The following is an 18,438-nucleotide window of genomic DNA, read 5'->3' on the forward strand; positions in this document are numbered from 1 at the left end:
AGTTTATTACACACAGTCACATATTTTGCAGCTAAATATACTACCAAATCAAATTTAGTATATACTCTATCTAATACGATTACATTTGTCACATTTTTAAAAGAAATCAATTCTCAGTCTGTATTTCCATCAGCTCCATCTCAGAATGAGAAATAATTTCCTGCTACTTCACATTCTCTCAATATTAAACATACCACTACTTCTACTTAAACATTATTACACTGCTGTAATGTTTACTATTGCATTTGTTTATTTGTTCATTTATATAGTTCCTCTGCGGGTTGTTTTTTGCTTAATAGCCTGAAAAAAAAAAAAAAAAAATATATATATATATATATATATATATATATATATATTTATATATATTGGCTTAACTTGACATGACTCTCTCACAGTACTGGTCTGTTTGCAGAGCTGATTATATAGATTAGATACAGTGAATACATTTTATTATCATAGTAAAAAGAATGGTTAGCACAGAAGTAGTGCTGACATTTAGCCACAATTACTGTATGTAATGTACATAAAGTACATTTAAAAGGCTAGGAAGTAAGAAGTATTACTACTAGTATTACTACAGAACTTTCATTCAGAGTTCTGTTCAAATAAATGGTTTCAACCAATTTAACTCCAAATGAAGTATTACAAGCATTAAAGTCAGATATCTCTAACAGGATTCAGTTTTTTGTCATTAATGTTACACAATGTCAATTAGATTTGTGTAAGTAAGACTTACTGCACTGGACAAATGTTTATTTGTGTTGATGAAAATCATTTCATTCTAAACTATAGCATGCAATCCATAGCATAGCAAGTTTGTCATGTTTTGTCTAAATACAGTATATTTAGTAGATATACATTAAGAACTAATTGCCTTGTTTATACTGTCCTGAAGAGCAGTAAACAGGTGAAATGAAGTTCACATTATTCAAGTATTGTTTCAAGTACAATGATGAAAACTTCATAATGTAGGACAACATGGACACAAATTGAGAGAAACGTTATTTAAAAGTAAAGACCAAAGACTTTATTGACTCAGATATAAATGACTGCACATTGTTCAAAACTCAACAACAATAATGAAGTTAAAATGATCGAAGAAAGGCAACAGAGTAAGATGGTGGTCGCAGGATCAGACTTAATAGCTGGCCATGGTGCTCTCCAGCCAACTGTTGAAGAGGCAGACCTGTGAGTGGAGACAGAATGAGGTTTGTTAGCATGAACAGCAGTAGCAAATATGAATTGGGCATGTGAAATTTACATTTCATAGAGATATTTTAGGTTTACCTTGGCGTAGACACCAGGGTGGTTTCTCTCAGCACATCCGTAGCCCCAGGACACAACACCCTGCAGCTCACCGTTGCACACGACGGGGCCACCGGAGTCACCCTGAGAAAGTGAGAGTATATATGTGAAGAAAATTCCAAATATTCTAGATTTGCAACCGAGAAGCACTGGTTTAGGACGAGAACCCCTGCAAAGTCCTCTTGTTACATACCTGGCAAGAGTCCTTGCCTCCCTCCAGGTATCCAGCGCAGAACATGGCGTCGGTGATCATGCCGGGGTAGGAGTTATCACAGTCCTTCTCAGACAGGATGGGGATGTTCAGGCACTGCAGCTTGTTTCCGTCAGCGGCTGCAATGTGTAAAAGGGTTTAGAATAACACAAAGGGAAACAAATGTGGCCCGGAAACATCTGTAACTCCTGGCTAGTTTAAAATGCAGATGTTACTCACAGGAGCTCTGGGTGCTACCCCAGCCAGTGACTTTGCACATGGTGCCAGCGGGGGCACAGCTGGTGGGCAGAGCCACGGGCTGCACGTACTTGTTGAGGGTGGCGGGCTCGCTCAGCTTGATCAGCATGATGTCGTTGTTGATGTTGTAGGAGCTGTAGTCGGGGTGACGGATGACACGAGAGGAGCGGATGAACTGCTCGTTTCCCTCTGTGACCCTGATGTTGTGCTCTCCAAGACGCACCTCCACACGGCTGGAGAGGAAAGAGAGGTTTAGTGGCAGCTGAGGTTCACGATTCCTGTTAACAGCAGATTGATTATTTGTCCTCATAATTTGGCGTTAGACATACGACTTGTAGCAGTGAGCAGCAGACACCACCCAGTTCTCGTTGACCAGGGAGCCACCACAGAAGTGGTAGCCGGAGTTCAGGGACACCTGATGGGTCTGGGTGTGAGGCGTGCACTCATACCCTCCGACAATCTTGTCCTCCTCCGTGGCAACTGAAAACACACCGGAGGCCAAATGGTCAGCAACCAAGTGACCCTTTTCTCCTTCTATTCAGTAATCAGAACAAAAGCAGAAAGACATGCTTACAAGCAGCTCCGATGAGCAGAATGAAGACCAGAGACATCATGGTTGCTGTGTGATGTTGTCGATGAGAGACTTAGCCTGGAGTCCTGGTTTATATGCATCGGTAGCTCTCCTGTTTCCTTGTTGACCACACCCCCAAGGTTATTTTTGACCAATCAGGTCAAATGTGGAAAAATGATGATGGGTATTGGAAATCCACATATTTTGTTGGCTCAGGAAAACTCTGTATTTGCATACTGAAGGCTGACAATTGTATTATTAGTACATCTTTTAAGAAGCATGTTCAATGTAGTTGTAAAGGAGGCACATTGGGGAAACAAGCATATAAATGCATTTTAAAAAACAATACAACAAACATGTGCATTCATATGAAAAAGCATTATTCATGTAAAAAGGATTGTTTGATGTCTGTGAGCATAACGCATGCATGTCCCTTAAACACGGTCTGTAAAGAAACACCCCTGTTGCTGCTGACCAATCAAAACCTTCAAATAGTGCTGATGGGAAAACGTTGCTATCCAGACTAAAACTCTGCCAAAACGGGACTGCATAGTTTTAACGTGACTCTGGTTTAATGATTTTGCTCAATTCTGTTACAAAAAAACCCATTGACACTGTGTGCATTATTTAAATTTGATCTGTTGTTGCTCTGGCCTGGTTTGAGTACAGTACAGTATGTTTCGTATGTTGTTATCAGCATTCTGACCTTGATTTGACCCCATAAGCAGTGCCGGGTGGAGCTTCTCTCACCCTCACTGAGGGCTCTGGCCTTCACAAAGACAACTGCCACAAAAGCAGTCTTTGACAGAACTATTTCAAAATGTATATATGATTTTTATTTTTATTTTTATCTTTCTCTGAATTTATTTCAGTTCAGCAATTTCAATGGTATGATAATGTGTCACGTTGTAAGAACAATGTGGTCAAAGTGAAGTTAATACATTATACTTTAATACATTAGCTAGTAAAACAATAAAAATATGCATTCAGATGAATCAAACACATGGGTAACAATACTTGGAAAAAGACAGTCAAATACTGTTGAATAAAGGTGGCATTAACTTAAAAAGACAATATAACTGACTAAACCCAACAGTAATGACTAAAATACAGCAGAGTGAGACTAATATTTTCACATTCTGTGGGATGTTCTTACCCAGTTTATTACACACAGTCACATATTTTGCAGCTAAATATAATACCAAATCAAATTTAGTATATACTCTCACTAATACGATTACATTTGTCACATTTTTAAAAGAAATAAATTCTCAGTCTGTATTTCCATCAGCTCCATCTCAGAATGAGAAATAAGTTCCTGCTACTTCACATTCTCTCAATATTAAACATACTACTACTTCTACTTAAACATTATTACACTGCTGTAATGTTTACTATTGCATTTGTTTATTTGTTCATCTGTATAGTTCCTCTGTGGGTTGTTTTTTGCTTAATAGCCTGAATATATATATATATATATATATATATATATATATATATATTTGCTTAACTTGACATGACTCTCACAGTACTGGTCTGTTTGCAGAGCTGATTATATAGATTAGATACAGTGGATACATTTTATTATCATAGTGAAAAGAATGGTTAGCACAGAAGTAATGCTGACATTTAGCCACAATTACTGTATGTAATGTACATAAAGTACATTTAAAAGGCTAGGAAGTAAGAAGTATTACTACTAGTATTACTACAGAACTTTCATTCAGAGTTCTGTTCAAATAAATGGTTTCAACCAATTTAACTCCAAATGAAGTATTACAAGCATTAAAGTCAGATATCTCTAACAGGATTCAGTTTTTTGTCATTAATGTTACACAATGTCAATTAGATTTGTGTAAGTAAGACTTACTGCACTGGACAAATGTTTATTTGTGTTGATGAAAATCATTTCATTCTAAACTATAGCATGCAATCCATAGCATAGCAAGTTTGTCCTTTTTTGTCTAAATACAGTATATTTAGTAGATATACATTAAGAACTAATTGCCTTGTTTATACTGTCCTGAAGAGCAGTAAACAGGTGAAATGAAGTTCACATTATTCAAGTATTGTTTCAAGTATAATGATGAAAACTTCATAATGTAGGACAACATGGGCACAAATTGAGAGAAATGTTATTTAAAAGTTAAGACCAAAGACTTTATTGACTCAGATGGAAAATGACTGCACATTGTTCAAAACTCAACAACAATAATGAAGTTAAAATGATCGAAGAAAGGCAACAGAGTAAGATGGTGGTCGCAGGATCAGACTTAATAGCTGGCCATGGTGCTCTCCAGCCAACTGTTGAAGAGGCAGACCTGTGAGTGGAGACAGAATGAGGTTTGTTAGCATGAACAGCAGTAGCAAATATGAACTGGGCATGTGAAATATACATTTCATAGAGATATTTTAGGTTTACCTTGGCGTAGACACCAGGGTGGTTTCTCTCAGCACATCCGTAGCCCCAGGACACAACACCCTGCAGCTCACCGTTGCACACGACGGGGCCACCGGAGTCACCCTGAGAGAGTGAGAGTATATATGTGAAGAAAATTCCAAATATTCTAGATTTGCAACCGAGAAGCACTGGTCTAGGACGAGAACCCCTGCAAAGTCCTCTTGTTACATACCTGGCAAGAGTCCTTGCCTCCCTCCAGGTATCCAGCGCAGAACATGGCGTCGGTGATCATGCCGGGGTAGGAGTTATCACAGTCCTTCTCAGACAGGATGGGGATGTTCAGGCACTGCAGCTTGTTTCCGTCAGCGGCTGCAATGTGTAAAAAGGTTTAGAATAACACAAAGGGAAACAAATGTGGCCCAGAAACATCTGTAACTCCTGGCTAGTTTAAAATGCAGATGTTACTCACAGGAGCTCTGGGTGCTACCCCAGCCAGTGACTTTGCACATGGTGCCAGCGGGGGCACAGCTGGTGGGCAGAGCCACGGGCTGCACATACTTGTTGAGGGTGGCGGGCTCGCTCAGCTTGATCAGCATGATGTCGTTGTTGATGTTGTAGGAGCTGTAGTCGGGGTGACGGATGACACGAGAGGAGCGGATGAACTGCTCGTTTCCCTCTGTGACCCTGATGTTGTGCTCTCCAAGACGCACCTCCACACGGCTGGAGAGGAAAGAGAGGTTTAGTGGCAGCTGAGATTCACGATTCCTGTTAACAGCAGATTGATTATTTGTCCTCATAATTTGGCGTTAGACATACGACTTGTAGCAGTGAGCAGCAGACACCACCCAGTTCTCGTTGACCAGGGAGCCACCACAGAAGTGGTAGCCGGAGTTCAGGGACACCTGATGGGTCTGGGTGTGAGGCGTGCACTCATACCCTCCGACAATCTTGTCCTCCTCCGTGGCAACTGAAAACACACCGGAGGCCAAATGGTCAGCAACCAAGTGACCCTTTTTCTCCCTTCTATTCAGTAATCAGAACAAAAGCAGAAAGACATGCTTACAAGCAGCTCCGATGAGCAGAATGAAGACCAGGGACATCATGGTTGCTGTGTGATGTTGTCGATGAGAGACTTAGCCTGGAGTCCTGGTTTATATGCATCGGTAGCTCTCCTGTTTCCTTGTTGACCACACCCCCAAGGTTATTTTTGACCAATCAGGTCAAACGTGGAAAAATGATGATGGGTATTGGAAATCCACATATTTTGTTGGCTCAGGAAAATTCTGTATTTGCATACTGAATGGCTGAAAATTGTATTATTAGTACATCTTTTAAGAAGCATGTTCAATGTACAAAAAAACCCATTGACACTGTGTGCATTATTTAAATTTGATCTGTTGTTGCTCTGGCCTGGTTTGAGTACAGTACAGTATGTTTCGTATGTTGTTATCAGCATTCTGACCTTGATGGTATGATGGTATGATGGTATGATAATGTGTCACGTTGTAAGAACAACGTGGTCAAAGTGAAGTTAATACATTATACTTTAATACATTAGCTAGTAAAACAATAGAAATATGCATTCAGATGAATCAAACAGATGGGTAACAATACTTGGAAAAAGACTAAATCAAATACTGTTGAATAAAGGTGGCATTAACTTAAAAAGATAATATAACTGACTAAACCCAACAGTAATGACTAAAATGCAGCAGAGTGAGACTAATATGTTCACATTCTGTGGGATGTTCTTACTTACTTTGACCCAGTTTATTACACACAGTCATATATTGTGCAGCTATATATACTACCAAATAAAATTCAGTATATACTCTAACTAATACGATTACGTTTGTCACATTTCAAAATAAATAAATTCTCAGTCTGTATTTTCATTAGCTCCATCTCAGCTTTTTATATTTATCAGGGAAATGATTTCCAGCTACTTCACATTCTCTCAATATTAAACATACTACTACTTCTATTTAAACATTATTACACTGCTGTAATGTTTACTATTGTATTTGTTTATTTGTTCATCTGTATAATTCCTCTGCAGGGTGTTGTTTGCTTTATTAGCCTGCATATATATTGGCTTCACTTGACATGACTCTCTCACAGTACTGGTCTGTTTGCAGAGCTGATTATATAGATTTGAAAAATACATTTTATTATCATAGTGAAAACATTGGTTAGCACAGAAGTAGTTCTGACATTTAGCCACAACTACTGTATGTAATGTACATGAAGTACATTTAAAAGGCTAGGAAGTAGGAAGTACTACTACTAGTATTACTACAGAACTTTCTTTCAGAGTTCTGTTCAAAGAAATGGTTTCAACCAATTTAACTCCAAATGAAGTATTACAAGCATTAAAGTCAGATATCTCTAACAGGATTCAGTTTTTTGTCATTAATGTAACACAATGTCAATTAGATTTGTGTAAGTAAGACTTACTGCACTGGACAAATGTTTATTTGTGTTGATGAAAATCATTTTATTCTAAACTATAGCATGCAATCAATAGCATAGCAAGTTTGTCATTTTTTGTCTAAATACAGTATTTTTAGTAGATATACATTAAGAACTAATTGCCTTGTTTATACTGTCCTGAAGAGCAGTAAACAGGTGAAATGAAGTTCCCATTTTTCAAGTATTGTTTCAAGTACAATGATGAAAACTTCATAATGTAGGACAACATGGACACAAATTGAGAGAAACGTTATTTAAAAGTTAAGACCAAAGACTTTATTGACTCAGATGGAAAATGACTGCACATTGTTCAAAACTCAACAACAATAATGAAGTTAAAATGATCGAAGAAAGGCAACAGAGTAAGATGGTGGTCGCAGGATCAGACTTAATAGCTGGCCATGGTGCTCTCCAGCCAACTGTTGAAGAGGCAGACCTGTGAGTGGAGACAGAATGAGGTTTGTTAGCATGGACAGCAGTAGCAAATATGAACTGGGCATGTGAAATTTACATTTCATAGAGATATTTTAGGTTTACCTTGGCGTAGACACCAGGGTGGTCTCTCTCAGCACATCCGTAGCCCCAGGACACAACACCCTGCAGCTGACCGTTGCACACGACGGGGCCACCGGAGTCACCCTGAGAGAGTGAGAGTTTAGAGTGTGATAAAAGTTTGATAGAAGCCAACAAGTCACACCAAGTAGTTCATACAGTCATTGCTGTATTTCTGCGTGAACATCTAATTACATACCTGGCAAGAGTCCTTGCCTCCCTCCAGGTATCCAGCGCAGAACATGGAGTCGGTGATCATGCCGGGGTAGGAGTTTTCACAGTCCCTCTCAGACAGGATGGGGATGTTCAGGCACTGCAGCTTGTTCTTGTCAGCAGCTGGAGATCAAAAGAGAAAGACGAAGATGAAACTGGAGCTGCGCTGCAGTAAAAGCATACATGGTGAGGGCAAAATGCAGGATTTATTACTCACAGGAGCTCTGGGTGCTACCCCAGCCAGAGACTTTGCACATGGTGCCAGCGGGGGCACAGCTGGTGGGCAGAGCCACGGCCTTCACGTACTGGTTGAGGGTGGCGGGCTCGCTCAGCTTGATCAGCATGATGTCATTGTCGATGTTGTAGGAGCTGTAGTTGGGGTGGCGGATGACACGAGAGGAGCGGATGAACTGCTCGTTGCCCTCGGTGACCCTGATGTTGTGCTCTCCAAGACGCACCTCCACACGGCTACAAACAATTGAAATACAGGGCATTAGTGACGAGACACAGAAATGATCATCATGCATTAATCTGAATAACCCTAAGATAAATAAATCAGACCTTTAACCCTGGAAAAAAAATGAGAAATGTGCTTACGACTTGTAGCAGTGAGCAGCAGACACCACCCAGTTCTCGTTGACCAGTGAGCCACCACAGAAGTGGTAGCCGGAGTTCAGGGACACCGTATGGGCCTGGGAGTGAGGCGTGCACTCATACCCTCCGACAATCTTGTCCTCCTCCGTGGCAACTGAAAACACACCGGAGGCCAAATGGTCAGCAACCAAATTTTTTCCGTTCTATTTAGTAATCAGAACAAAAGCAGAAAGACATGCTTACAAGCAGCTCCGATGAGCAGAATGAAGACCAGAGACATCATGGTTGCTGTGTGATGTTGTCGATGAGAGACTTAGCTTGGAGTCCTGGTTTATATGCGTCTGTAGCTCTCCTGTTTCCTTGTTGACCACACCCCCAAGATTATTTTTATCGGGTCATACGTGGAAAAATGATTACGGGTATTGGAAATCCACATATTTTGTTGGCTAAGGAAAACTCTGTATTTGCATACTGAAGGCTGAAAATTTTATTATTAGTACATCTTTTAAGAAGCATGTTCAATGTAGTTGTAAAGGAGGCACATTGGGGAAACAAGTATATAAATGCATTTTAAAATATAATATAACAAACGTGTGCATTCATATGGAAAAGCATTATTCATATAAAAAGGATTGTTTGATGTCTGTGAGCATAACGCATGCATGTCCCTTAAATTAGTATCTAGTAAAACTACCCATGAGGCATATTTCTCGACTAAACTTTACTTGTGACATTTTTTGCAGAGCACATATGTGGAATTGCATCTGTGCACAGGATGTATTTTGTAATCGTTAACGTTGATATGGAAGGATTTGAGCTGTGAAGACATGGTTGCAGCTCTGCAGATGGCCTGGTTCACAACCACAGTTGTTGAATGTGGCTTTCACAGGAAAACCAACCCACGTGTCTTTTAGATAGAATGCCTCAAAGAAGGTAGATTCATGGAAGTGAAAACCACTTAAGCGCACAATTACTATATGAAATCAGCAGTAAGGACACTTCACACTGAATACGTTTAAATGGGATTGCATTTTTAGCTTTCAGTGTCATTGTCTTTAAATTAATATATAGTAGTTTTTATAGCATTGTTGTAGTGAAAATGGATATTGAAGAATAACTGACTAAGTACCTTGATATCTGGGTTAAAATTGAGTGCAGATCTGCTATCGGTGAAGTTTGAGTCAACCTTGTAAATTTGGATGTTTAGATGTTGTTGTAGTGGAGGAGCAACGGTCATTTCACATGATAAATATGCATGAAGCATATGAATATTTGTGGAAGATTAACCAGAACAGGTGCAGTCTGAAGATTGAAAACCCAGTGTTTCACACAGTGTTTCGAAGGATTCAGAATCCACTATGTAGAGTATATTTTCTTAGTAAACGGTGACATTTGTTCCAGGATTTTCCCGCTCTTTTCTAGATGTGCTTAAGTGACACTGTTTCAGTCCTATTTTAATTGCACAATATTTGTTAACATTGACGGACAAATGTCTAAATTATTCTGAGTGAACATGAAAATTGAGGGCTGTGAATTGATTCAAGTTATTATAAAATATTGTACTACATTATGCTTGTAAGTAAGGTGTCATGTGCTCTTGATTATATCTTGGCTGACTGCTTTAGTACTGAACAGCGAGTCGGCCTTGAGTGAAGGCCTTCTGTGAATAATCCAGCTGTTCAGTGTTGAATATTATTAGATCACTCAGTCACCTGAAATGAACCACCTACATCTAGCAGTCAGTACCTCACTGTCAAGTTTTTATTTTGACAATTATTGGAACAATCAGGCAGCTTGGAGTAGATATAAAACATGGATTTAACACTGACAGCACCACACGCTGCAGCCATGAGGTCCCTGCTCTTTGTTCTGCTCATTGGAGCTGCTTGTGAGTGTGATACAGTACTTGTGTGCATTGCATACATTTTGTATATTTACCATATTGCAGCAAACTGATAACTATTTTTTCTGGTTGTCTTACTTTGGTTTTCAGTTTGTCTTTCTGCTTGTGGTCTAATTACTAAATTAAAAAAAACAGCACCACTTGGTTGCTGACTATTTGGCCTCCTGTGTGTTTTCAGTTGCTACGGAGGACGACAAGATCGTCGGTGGCTATGAGTGCACGCCTCACTCCCAGCCTCATCAGGTGTCTCTGAATGCTGGCTACCACTTCTGTGGTGGCTCCCTGGTCAACGAGAACTGGGTTGTGTCTGCTGCTCACTGCTGAATTGTATCTGTTCTGTGAAACGACTTGCCTGAGGATGTCAGGCTGGCAGAGTATCATCGTTTAAACTCACTTTTCGAAACACATTTATGTCATTAGACATCTTCATAATAATTCTTCTATGTTATATCATTTTGTTTTAGTTGCCTTGCCTTTTATTTCCAATATTTATGTATGTTCTAAAGTTAATGGCACTATTAACTTTTCTACTTCTGTTTGTTTTTATACATACACTAGAACATATTGTTGTAATGCTGTATAAATATTACATATTGCTGCAAAGTGCTTTCTACCAGTGGTGGAATGTAACTAAAGTACTTTTACTCAAGTACAATGTTGATGTACATGTGCTTAATTTGGGTACTTTCCATTTACGCATCATTATACTTCTACTCTACTATATTTCACAGGCAAATATTAACTTTTTTACTCAGTACATTTATTTTACAAGTATATTTACTAGTTAGTTTTATTGAACACAAAAATAACTTGTGAATTGTGATGCATTATTATCGAATAAATCCTATATATGTATTTTTCATTTATGTGGCAGACGTATAGAGGTTGGAGTTGTGCTAAGCAACGCTGGGATCACATGAGGTCACGTTGTGCTAACAACAAGGATAAAGTTGTAACTTTTCTTACAACAACACTAACTTGTTCACAAAAGATTATAGAAGTGCCATATTTACAGATATTGGTGGGTCTGTAATGTAATACTCTGGAATGGGCCATTCTGCAGATAGAGTACTTTTGATTCCTTAAGTACATTTATTTCTGTTAATACTTTGCTGCTTTTGCTCAAGTAGTGTTTAAAATGCAGAAATTGTACTTTTACTTGCAAGAGTTCTTTTAAATGGTGGTATTATTACTTTTAAGTAAATAAGCTGAAATAAGCTGAGTACTTCCTCCAGCACTGCTCTCTAACTATTTATATAAAATAATATAATTTGCTTTTCAAGGCAGCCTCACCCCTCATATCTGATTTGAGTTTTTAGGTAACAGGTACTGAGAAAAACCCAGCTGTGAGATACTGTGTTCACACACATCTAAATATAAACTGTGTATAAACGGTGACTTGTGTACCTGTACAATCTGACCTGAGAAACATGGGCCAACTTTCAGGTGGTGGCTTGAAACCTTTATTAAAATAGAAGTAGCAATATTGAATAATCCCCTAAAATAACCTGCATTCAAATCTTTAAGTAAGTAGTAGGACTATTTTACTGTGAAAAGTTGTAGAAATGAGTTGGACCAAGTGGCGCTGAGTCAAACTTCATATAGTAAATAGCAGTAAATCACAATTCTGCTGAGTAACTCCACCTGATAGATAAACGAAGTGGATTAAATCACTTGTTCCCTGACATGTAATTGAGTAATATGAAGTATAAAAACTAGACTGGTATATCGCTGTATTGCAGCACAGTGCCTGCACCTAAAAACAGCAGATACGTGTACTAAACTGAAATCTTTAACCTCATCATGCTCATCAAATTAAGAGCCACTCCTAATATTAATAAAACAATCTATTTGGCTGACATGTGTGGCCATTAAGAAATGTGTAGTAATGATTTTGTTTTGTTTTATTTGACACAAATGCTCTAATTTACTGACAAGAAAGCCATCCCGACTTCTACGATTATTATTTTTAATCTTTTCATGTAATTCTGTAAATTAATCACCGATGTCCTCCATCCCGTGACAGAGATTGGCCCCTCGCTGACCAATGAGGATGGATGGAGTGGAGGGCAGTTCTCCTGTCTCTGTATATATATACCAGGGCTTCGGGTGGAGTAATATCATCAACAGGATCACACATCAATCATGAGGTCTCTTGTCTTCGTTCTGCTCATCGGAGCTGCATGTAAGTGTGAAGTTCCTATCGAGCAGATTGCTTTCCTCTCTGCTAACAGTCTGTTGGCCTTTATCCCAGAATGGAGTCCAGAATAATCAGAGCATCTCCCAAATTAGAGAACAGCGGATTGATCTCTTACTATCATCAGTACACACTTTGGGGTTTGACTAAAAATACATAAAAGGACATTCAAAGAGATGTCATTTTTTGTTTTTGTTTTGAAACTTTTTTTCAGGCGATTAAAAAAAAGCTAACATTAGCTAACAACGAACTTGTTTCTGATGTGTGTGTTTTCAGTTGCCACGGAGGAGGACAAGATTGTCGGAGGGTATGAGTGCACGCCTCACTCCCAGGCCCATACGGTGTCCCTGAACTCCGGCTACCACTTCTGTGGTGGCTCCCTGGTCAACGAGAACTGGGTGGTCTCTGCTGCTCACTGCTACAAGTCGTAAGCACATTTCTCATTTTCTTTCCAGGGATAAAGGTCTGATTTATTTATCTTAGGGTTATTCAGATTAATGCATGATGATCATTTCTGTGTGTCTCGTCACTAATGCCCCGTATTTCAATTGTTTGTAGCCGTGTGGAGGTGCGTCTTGGAGAGCACAACATCAGGGTCACCGAGGGAAACGAGCAGTTCATCCGCTCCTCTCGTGTCATCCGCCACCCCAACTACAGCTCCTACAACATCGACAATGACATCATGCTGATCAAGCTGAGCGAGCCCGCCACCCTCAACCAGTACGTGAAGGCCGTGGCTCTGCCCACCAGCTGTGCCCCCGCTGGCACCATGTGCAAAGTCTCTGGCTGGGGTAACACCCAGAGCTCCTGTGAGTAATAACTCCTGCGTTTTGCCCTCACCATGTATGCTTTTACTGCAGCGCAGCTCCAGTTTCATCTTCGTCTTTCTCTTTTGATCTCCAGCTGCTGACAAGAACAAGCTGCAGTGCCTGAACATCCCCATCCTGTCTGAGAGGGACTGTGAGAACTCCTACCCAGGCATGATCACCGACGCCATGTTCTGCGCTGGATACCTGGAGGGAGGCAAGGACTCTTGCCAGGTATGTAATTAGATGTTCACGCAGAAATACAGCAATGACTGTATGAACTACTTGGTGTGACTTGTTGGCTTCTATCAAACTTTTTTCACACTCTAAACTCTCACTCTCTCAGGGTGACTCCGGTGGCCCCGTCGTGTGCAACGGTCAGCTGCAGGGTGTTGTGTCCTGGGGCTACGGATGTGCTGAGAGAGACCACCCTGGTGTCTACGCCAAGGTAACGTTCAAAAATGAAAATTCAATCAACGCACTGTGTGTCCGGTTTCTTCTGCAATGCTGTGTCGATTCACTGTTCTAACAGCGGTTCTCTTCATCTTTAGGTCTGCCTCTTCAACGAGTGGCTGGAGAGCACCATGGCCAGCTACTAAGTGATCCAAACAAGCAAGTTCAGTCAAGAAGCTCTCAATCATTTGCATCTAATGTTCCATCTGTTGTACTGAACAATATGACTAATAAAAAATGAAAAGCAAAGAAATTCACTTAGATGGCGCTTTTGTGTGTGTGTGTGTGTGTGTGTGTGTGTGTGTGTGTGTGTGTGTATATTTCATTTTAATTATGACTGACTTCCCAGTTCCACCAAAGCACTGCACTATGCTACCAGGTTTGAATTGTTATGACAAATAAAGATTCCTTATAGTAGCTGCTATAGTTATAAATATACATGGAATTCACTTGGCATTAATTGTTGCTTACAGATTTCCTTACATTGCGTATTAAGAATTGGCAGTTTACCTTACAATAATAAAAACCTATTCAGCAGGTGGTATTATCAAGATGATAAGATACTTGAACAGGTAAAATGACAAACAAAATGTCAACGCATTGTTTATTTCTCTGACGTAATTGTGATTGTTGCCTTCAGACTTACCCGACGCTCCAAAGTTGATGTTGTGATATAGTTCTAAAATGTTTCATTGAATTTAATACTTTTACATTTTATTTTGATTGAACTGATGATGTTTGAATCAAAATCATTTTGGGGTTCTTTTTATGCATCTTGCTTCTTCCATTGCAGCAACCGGTTTCAAAGCAACGTTTATATTATGTTTATATACCACAAAATGGTTTCCTCATAGAATACAACAAATATTCTTCCACATTAGGATATCCCCTCAGATTTAACCCTCTTTGACAGTGTTTCAATGGATGTATAAAGCAGCTGGGGACGACAGGTACTTCTGCATTATGTAGTACTAGAAGTCTCACGACTCATTAGAGTAGAGATGCCCGTCGTGCTTGTTTTCAATTAATAATTCAACTTAATTTCCCAGCATTTAGAATACATTTATTATACATGGATATATAAAACGATTTCTAAAAGGGACTTTAATTTTTTACATTTAGTAATTGATTTACTAATCTGTCATATTCCATTTCATCACCTCATCTCTTTCTGTATCTTGTTTCACTGTGATGATGAGGATGAGCGACAATCCACATTGCTACTGATATTTCTATGCAACTTCTCATTGATTTTTCCGACAATCTATTGCTTGCTGCAAAAGTGTTATTAAACAAGACGTGTGCCGTCACTTTCAACATAACTGACTGCTGATTGTAAACCAACAGCTTAAACTAACCTTTCATGGACAAGAAAACGAGGCAATTATGCTTCATTTCTATTCTTGTTGAAGAGTCAAAGTAATTGCAGTGTTTTGGGGCGTCACGTTGTTTACCTGAATGATGGTGATAGTTTAAGGTGATGATTTTCTTTTTTTAGTAACAGACTTGAAGCTTGTGTTGCATCAGGTCCGATTTGTTTCTTTCATCCTCATGAAGAACAGTAGAGCACCACATTTTTAGAAACCTCACAGAATGAATTTTCTCATCTTTTTAAAATAAAGGAAGAGCGTATGAGTCATCTTCAGCCACATTTGAACCAAAACACTATGCAAGGACCTTGTGAGGTAACATCCTGCCTGTTTCATTTGATTTCTCTGCCAAATAGTGGTTAAGAAGAGACTCAAGACCAAGTTCTCAGTTGTAAATGGAACTCATTGAACAAATTTCAATGGAAGTCTAACTCCTCTTCAGATTCTTGTCGGATTCTGACATTGATAAATGGGGTGTTGCAACATCTGCAGCCTTCTTTTCCAGGTTTATAAGGCCTTCTGCACTCAGGAGACAGAAAATCAAAATGAGAGCAGTAGCCTAGTCAAGCGCTGCGACAAAGAATAAGAAAAAGACGAACAAAACCTTTTTACCACTATTCATGCTGCTTTTGAATGCTAAACACGACTGCTCAATAATACACTTGTTAACAGGTGAAAGCAACACTTTGTGTGTCTTATTTTGATGAACATCTTATGGATTGATTGTTGATGTGGGTCAAGAAAAGGATAATTCACACACAATATGTTAGATTGCAATGTTGCTGATGCAATGTTGTGACGTTTTACAGTGTACTGACATTAACTAGCTGTAACTGTTTGATTGTGGTTTATATGTTTTTTGGTGGAAATGGAAAACAGTATTGCTGCATAGGGAGCAGATACTATTGTCGACAATGATGTACACACTGATGCTTCACAAAATTGTAGATTTTATTGATTGTGCCCTGACTAAACACATCTCACATCTCTCTCTCTCTCTCTCTCTCTCTCTCTCTCTCTCCCCCCCCCTCCACACTGTTTGTCATTGTGGCTCTCAGCTGCTCTCCCACTGCTTTTCTTTTTGACACTACCCACCACCGCCTCCTGACTTGCTCAGTTTAAATCTCCCTCTGGTTTCCCCTCTCTCACGTAGCTCTGTGATGGGAGCTCACAGCCTAGGTGTATCTGGAGAGAATATCGTTGATCCAGGGCATCAGAGAGCAGACTTTGGTGTAAACGCCCGGGTAGTTGGGTTGAGCGCAGCCCTGGCCCCAGGAGACAATACCTTGCAGCTCCCCATTACACACCAGAGGACCACCAGAGTCACCCTGAGCAGGTAAGAGAGAAGAGTTTATTCCTTCTAGCAATGCATCCCATTAAACATGTTTTTCTTTTCTGTGTAATTGTGTGGAAATACCTGACAAGCATCCTTGCCTCCCTCCAGGTATCCAGCACACACCATGCGGTCAGTGATCATGCCGGGGTAGGAACCGTCGCAGTCCTTGTTAGACAGAATGGGGACCTCCACACACTGAAGGTAAAACGGGTTGAACACTGCAGATAAGAGCAAGAAAAACAGATTCCAGATTGAACATGACCATATAAATATCAATAGTCTTTAAATATATGACATTTTCTGTACTCTTATCTGCCTGGTTAATGTTTTATTTCATGAAAGCTGAATTGATCATTGTTGTGATAGCAGCTAAGACTGTCTTCGTTCAAGGTGACGTGGTCCGCTTCTTTTATTAGAGGCGTTTGTTATAATGTGTTGTAAATCTATAGAAGGCCAGAGTGTCATGAGCAACATTTTGTTGATGACCTTTTAATTAAATGTGAAGATTTGGCGCTTCCTCACCTTGATCAGTGTAGATGTTGCCCCATCCAGACACTGTGCACATGTCCCCAGGTGCGGGGCAGGCTTTGGGCAGGGCGACAGGCTTGACGTACTGGTTCACGGTGACGGGGTGCGCCAGCTTCATCAGCATGATGTCGTAGTCCAGGGTCTGGTAGTCGTAACTCTCATGCCAGTAGATGGCATCCACTGACATGAACTGCTCCGTGCCCTCGTTCATCCAGATGTGGTTGTCACCCAAGACGGCAATCTGCGAAAAGGGGCTGAAGTGGAGACAAACGACAACATTTTCATAATACTCATAGATGAATTCATACAAAAACATTCAATCGTGTACAAACTTTTGCCAGCAGTGGGCAGCAGAGGCGATCCACTGGTCGTTGATGAGGGAGCCGCCGCAGAAGTGGTAGCCGATATTGAGAGACACCTGCCAGGGTTGAGAGTGGGCTTCACACTGGTAGCCACCCACAATCCTATCATCCGTAGGTGCTGCAGCTGTGGTGTGAAAGGAAAACAAAATGTGTCATATTTACAATAGTTACAGTTCTTCTTCACCCTAAAATTGTTACACATGCTGCATATGCTTTACCTGCAGCGCCCAGGAGCATGACAACAATCAGGCCAATCATCTTGTGGCTGACTCGAGCCTTCCTACGACCAGACTGGACGTGAATGATCTGTCATCCACTGCATTTATACCTGAACTACTCTGTGTCTTTCCATGCTCTCCCTCCTCCTCCACACCTCCATACCTCCGCCCAATACACACCCACCCCCGAATCTCCGACCGCTCTAATCCCTGCCCTGAAAAATAACCTTATCTTTTCATGTGCCACGTTCATCCTTTCAGTTAATAAGTGAGCCACATCTTACATATTTTTGGCCTTGGAGAGTGTTTTCTGTACTCTATTTCAGACGGATAATTTTCTACACCTATCATCACCTATATTCTTTGTATGGGACACACATGTGTAACTCCCTTTTTTTAGCAGACGCCACAATAAATTATTGTTTCCAGCCATAACATGTTATTACATATAAGTTGAATACAATAGAAGACAATAACTTATTCTGCACTCATTAGAGCTTAAAGGCTGTTGATTGCTGTCTGACACAGACACAGAAAAAGACAACATTTGAGTTTTCTGCTTCAGAGACGACAGATGATCTCTTTCTCAGCTCGCTTGGCTTTTGTTCAAGTGGAACCCAAAGCGGAGCCCGAAAACATAACTTTTTTTCTTAGATTGGCCCGAACCTAAAAGAAGGTTATATAACTGTTTCCAGTGTTTGATGTTGCA

At 40.1% G+C, this 18,438-nt stretch overlaps 5 protein-coding genes across 5 annotated transcripts; 1 reads left to right on the forward strand and 4 right to left on the reverse strand.

Moving 5' to 3' along the window:
- Positions 1-1,021: 1,021 nt before the first annotated feature.
- On the reverse strand, positions 1,022-2,403 carry LOC306699407 (trypsin-1). Its single transcript, XM_079164017.1, has 6 exons — positions 2,328-2,403; positions 2,083-2,233; positions 1,736-1,986; positions 1,499-1,635; positions 1,288-1,389; positions 1,022-1,186 (listed from the first exon to the last, which is right to left on the reverse strand). The coding sequence occupies exons 1-6, from the start codon at positions 2,365-2,367 to the stop codon at positions 1,139-1,141; spliced, it is 729 nt and encodes a 242-aa protein (XP_079020143.1). The 5' UTR covers positions 2,368-2,403; the 3' UTR covers positions 1,022-1,138.
- A 2,056-nt stretch (positions 2,404-4,459) lies between these two features.
- On the reverse strand, positions 4,460-5,911 carry LOC306700236 (trypsin-1). The gene is made up of 6 exons (XM_079165190.1): positions 5,789-5,911; positions 5,542-5,692; positions 5,195-5,445; positions 4,958-5,094; positions 4,747-4,848; positions 4,460-4,645 (listed from the first exon to the last, which is right to left on the reverse strand). The coding sequence occupies exons 1-6, from the start codon at positions 5,826-5,828 to the stop codon at positions 4,598-4,600; spliced, it is 729 nt and encodes a 242-aa protein (XP_079021316.1). The 5' UTR covers positions 5,829-5,911; the 3' UTR covers positions 4,460-4,597.
- A 1,536-nt stretch (positions 5,912-7,447) lies between these two features.
- Positions 7,448-8,908, reverse strand: LOC306699678 (trypsin-1-like). Its single transcript, XM_079164379.1, has 6 exons — positions 8,800-8,908; positions 8,560-8,710; positions 8,180-8,430; positions 7,949-8,085; positions 7,735-7,836; positions 7,448-7,633 (listed from the first exon to the last, which is right to left on the reverse strand). The coding sequence occupies exons 1-6, from the start codon at positions 8,837-8,839 to the stop codon at positions 7,586-7,588; spliced, it is 729 nt and encodes a 242-aa protein (XP_079020505.1). The 5' UTR covers positions 8,840-8,908; the 3' UTR covers positions 7,448-7,585.
- Positions 8,909-12,552: 3,644 nt separating this feature from the next.
- Positions 12,553-14,172, forward strand: LOC306699677 (trypsin-1-like). Its single transcript, XM_079164378.1, has 6 exons — positions 12,553-12,644; positions 12,933-13,083; positions 13,215-13,465; positions 13,560-13,696; positions 13,809-13,910; positions 14,014-14,172. The coding sequence occupies exons 1-6, from the start codon at positions 12,605-12,607 to the stop codon at positions 14,059-14,061; spliced, it is 729 nt and encodes a 242-aa protein (XP_079020504.1). The 5' UTR covers positions 12,553-12,604; the 3' UTR covers positions 14,062-14,172.
- Positions 14,173-16,215: 2,043 nt separating this feature from the next.
- Positions 16,216-17,852, reverse strand: LOC306699676 (trypsin-2-like). Its single transcript, XM_079164377.1, has 5 exons — positions 17,730-17,852; positions 17,482-17,635; positions 17,144-17,403; positions 16,703-16,839; positions 16,216-16,613 (listed from the first exon to the last, which is right to left on the reverse strand). Exons 1-5 carry the CDS (start codon positions 17,767-17,769, stop codon positions 16,461-16,463), a joined length of 744 nt encoding a protein of 247 aa, XP_079020503.1. The 5' UTR covers positions 17,770-17,852; the 3' UTR covers positions 16,216-16,460.
- Positions 17,853-18,438: the final 586 nt, after the last annotated feature.

The sequence above is a fragment of the Pholis gunnellus genome (assembly GCF_910591455.1).
Source record: "Pholis gunnellus genome assembly, chromosome: 8".
Taxonomy (NCBI): domain Eukaryota; kingdom Metazoa; phylum Chordata; class Actinopteri; order Perciformes; family Pholidae; genus Pholis; species Pholis gunnellus.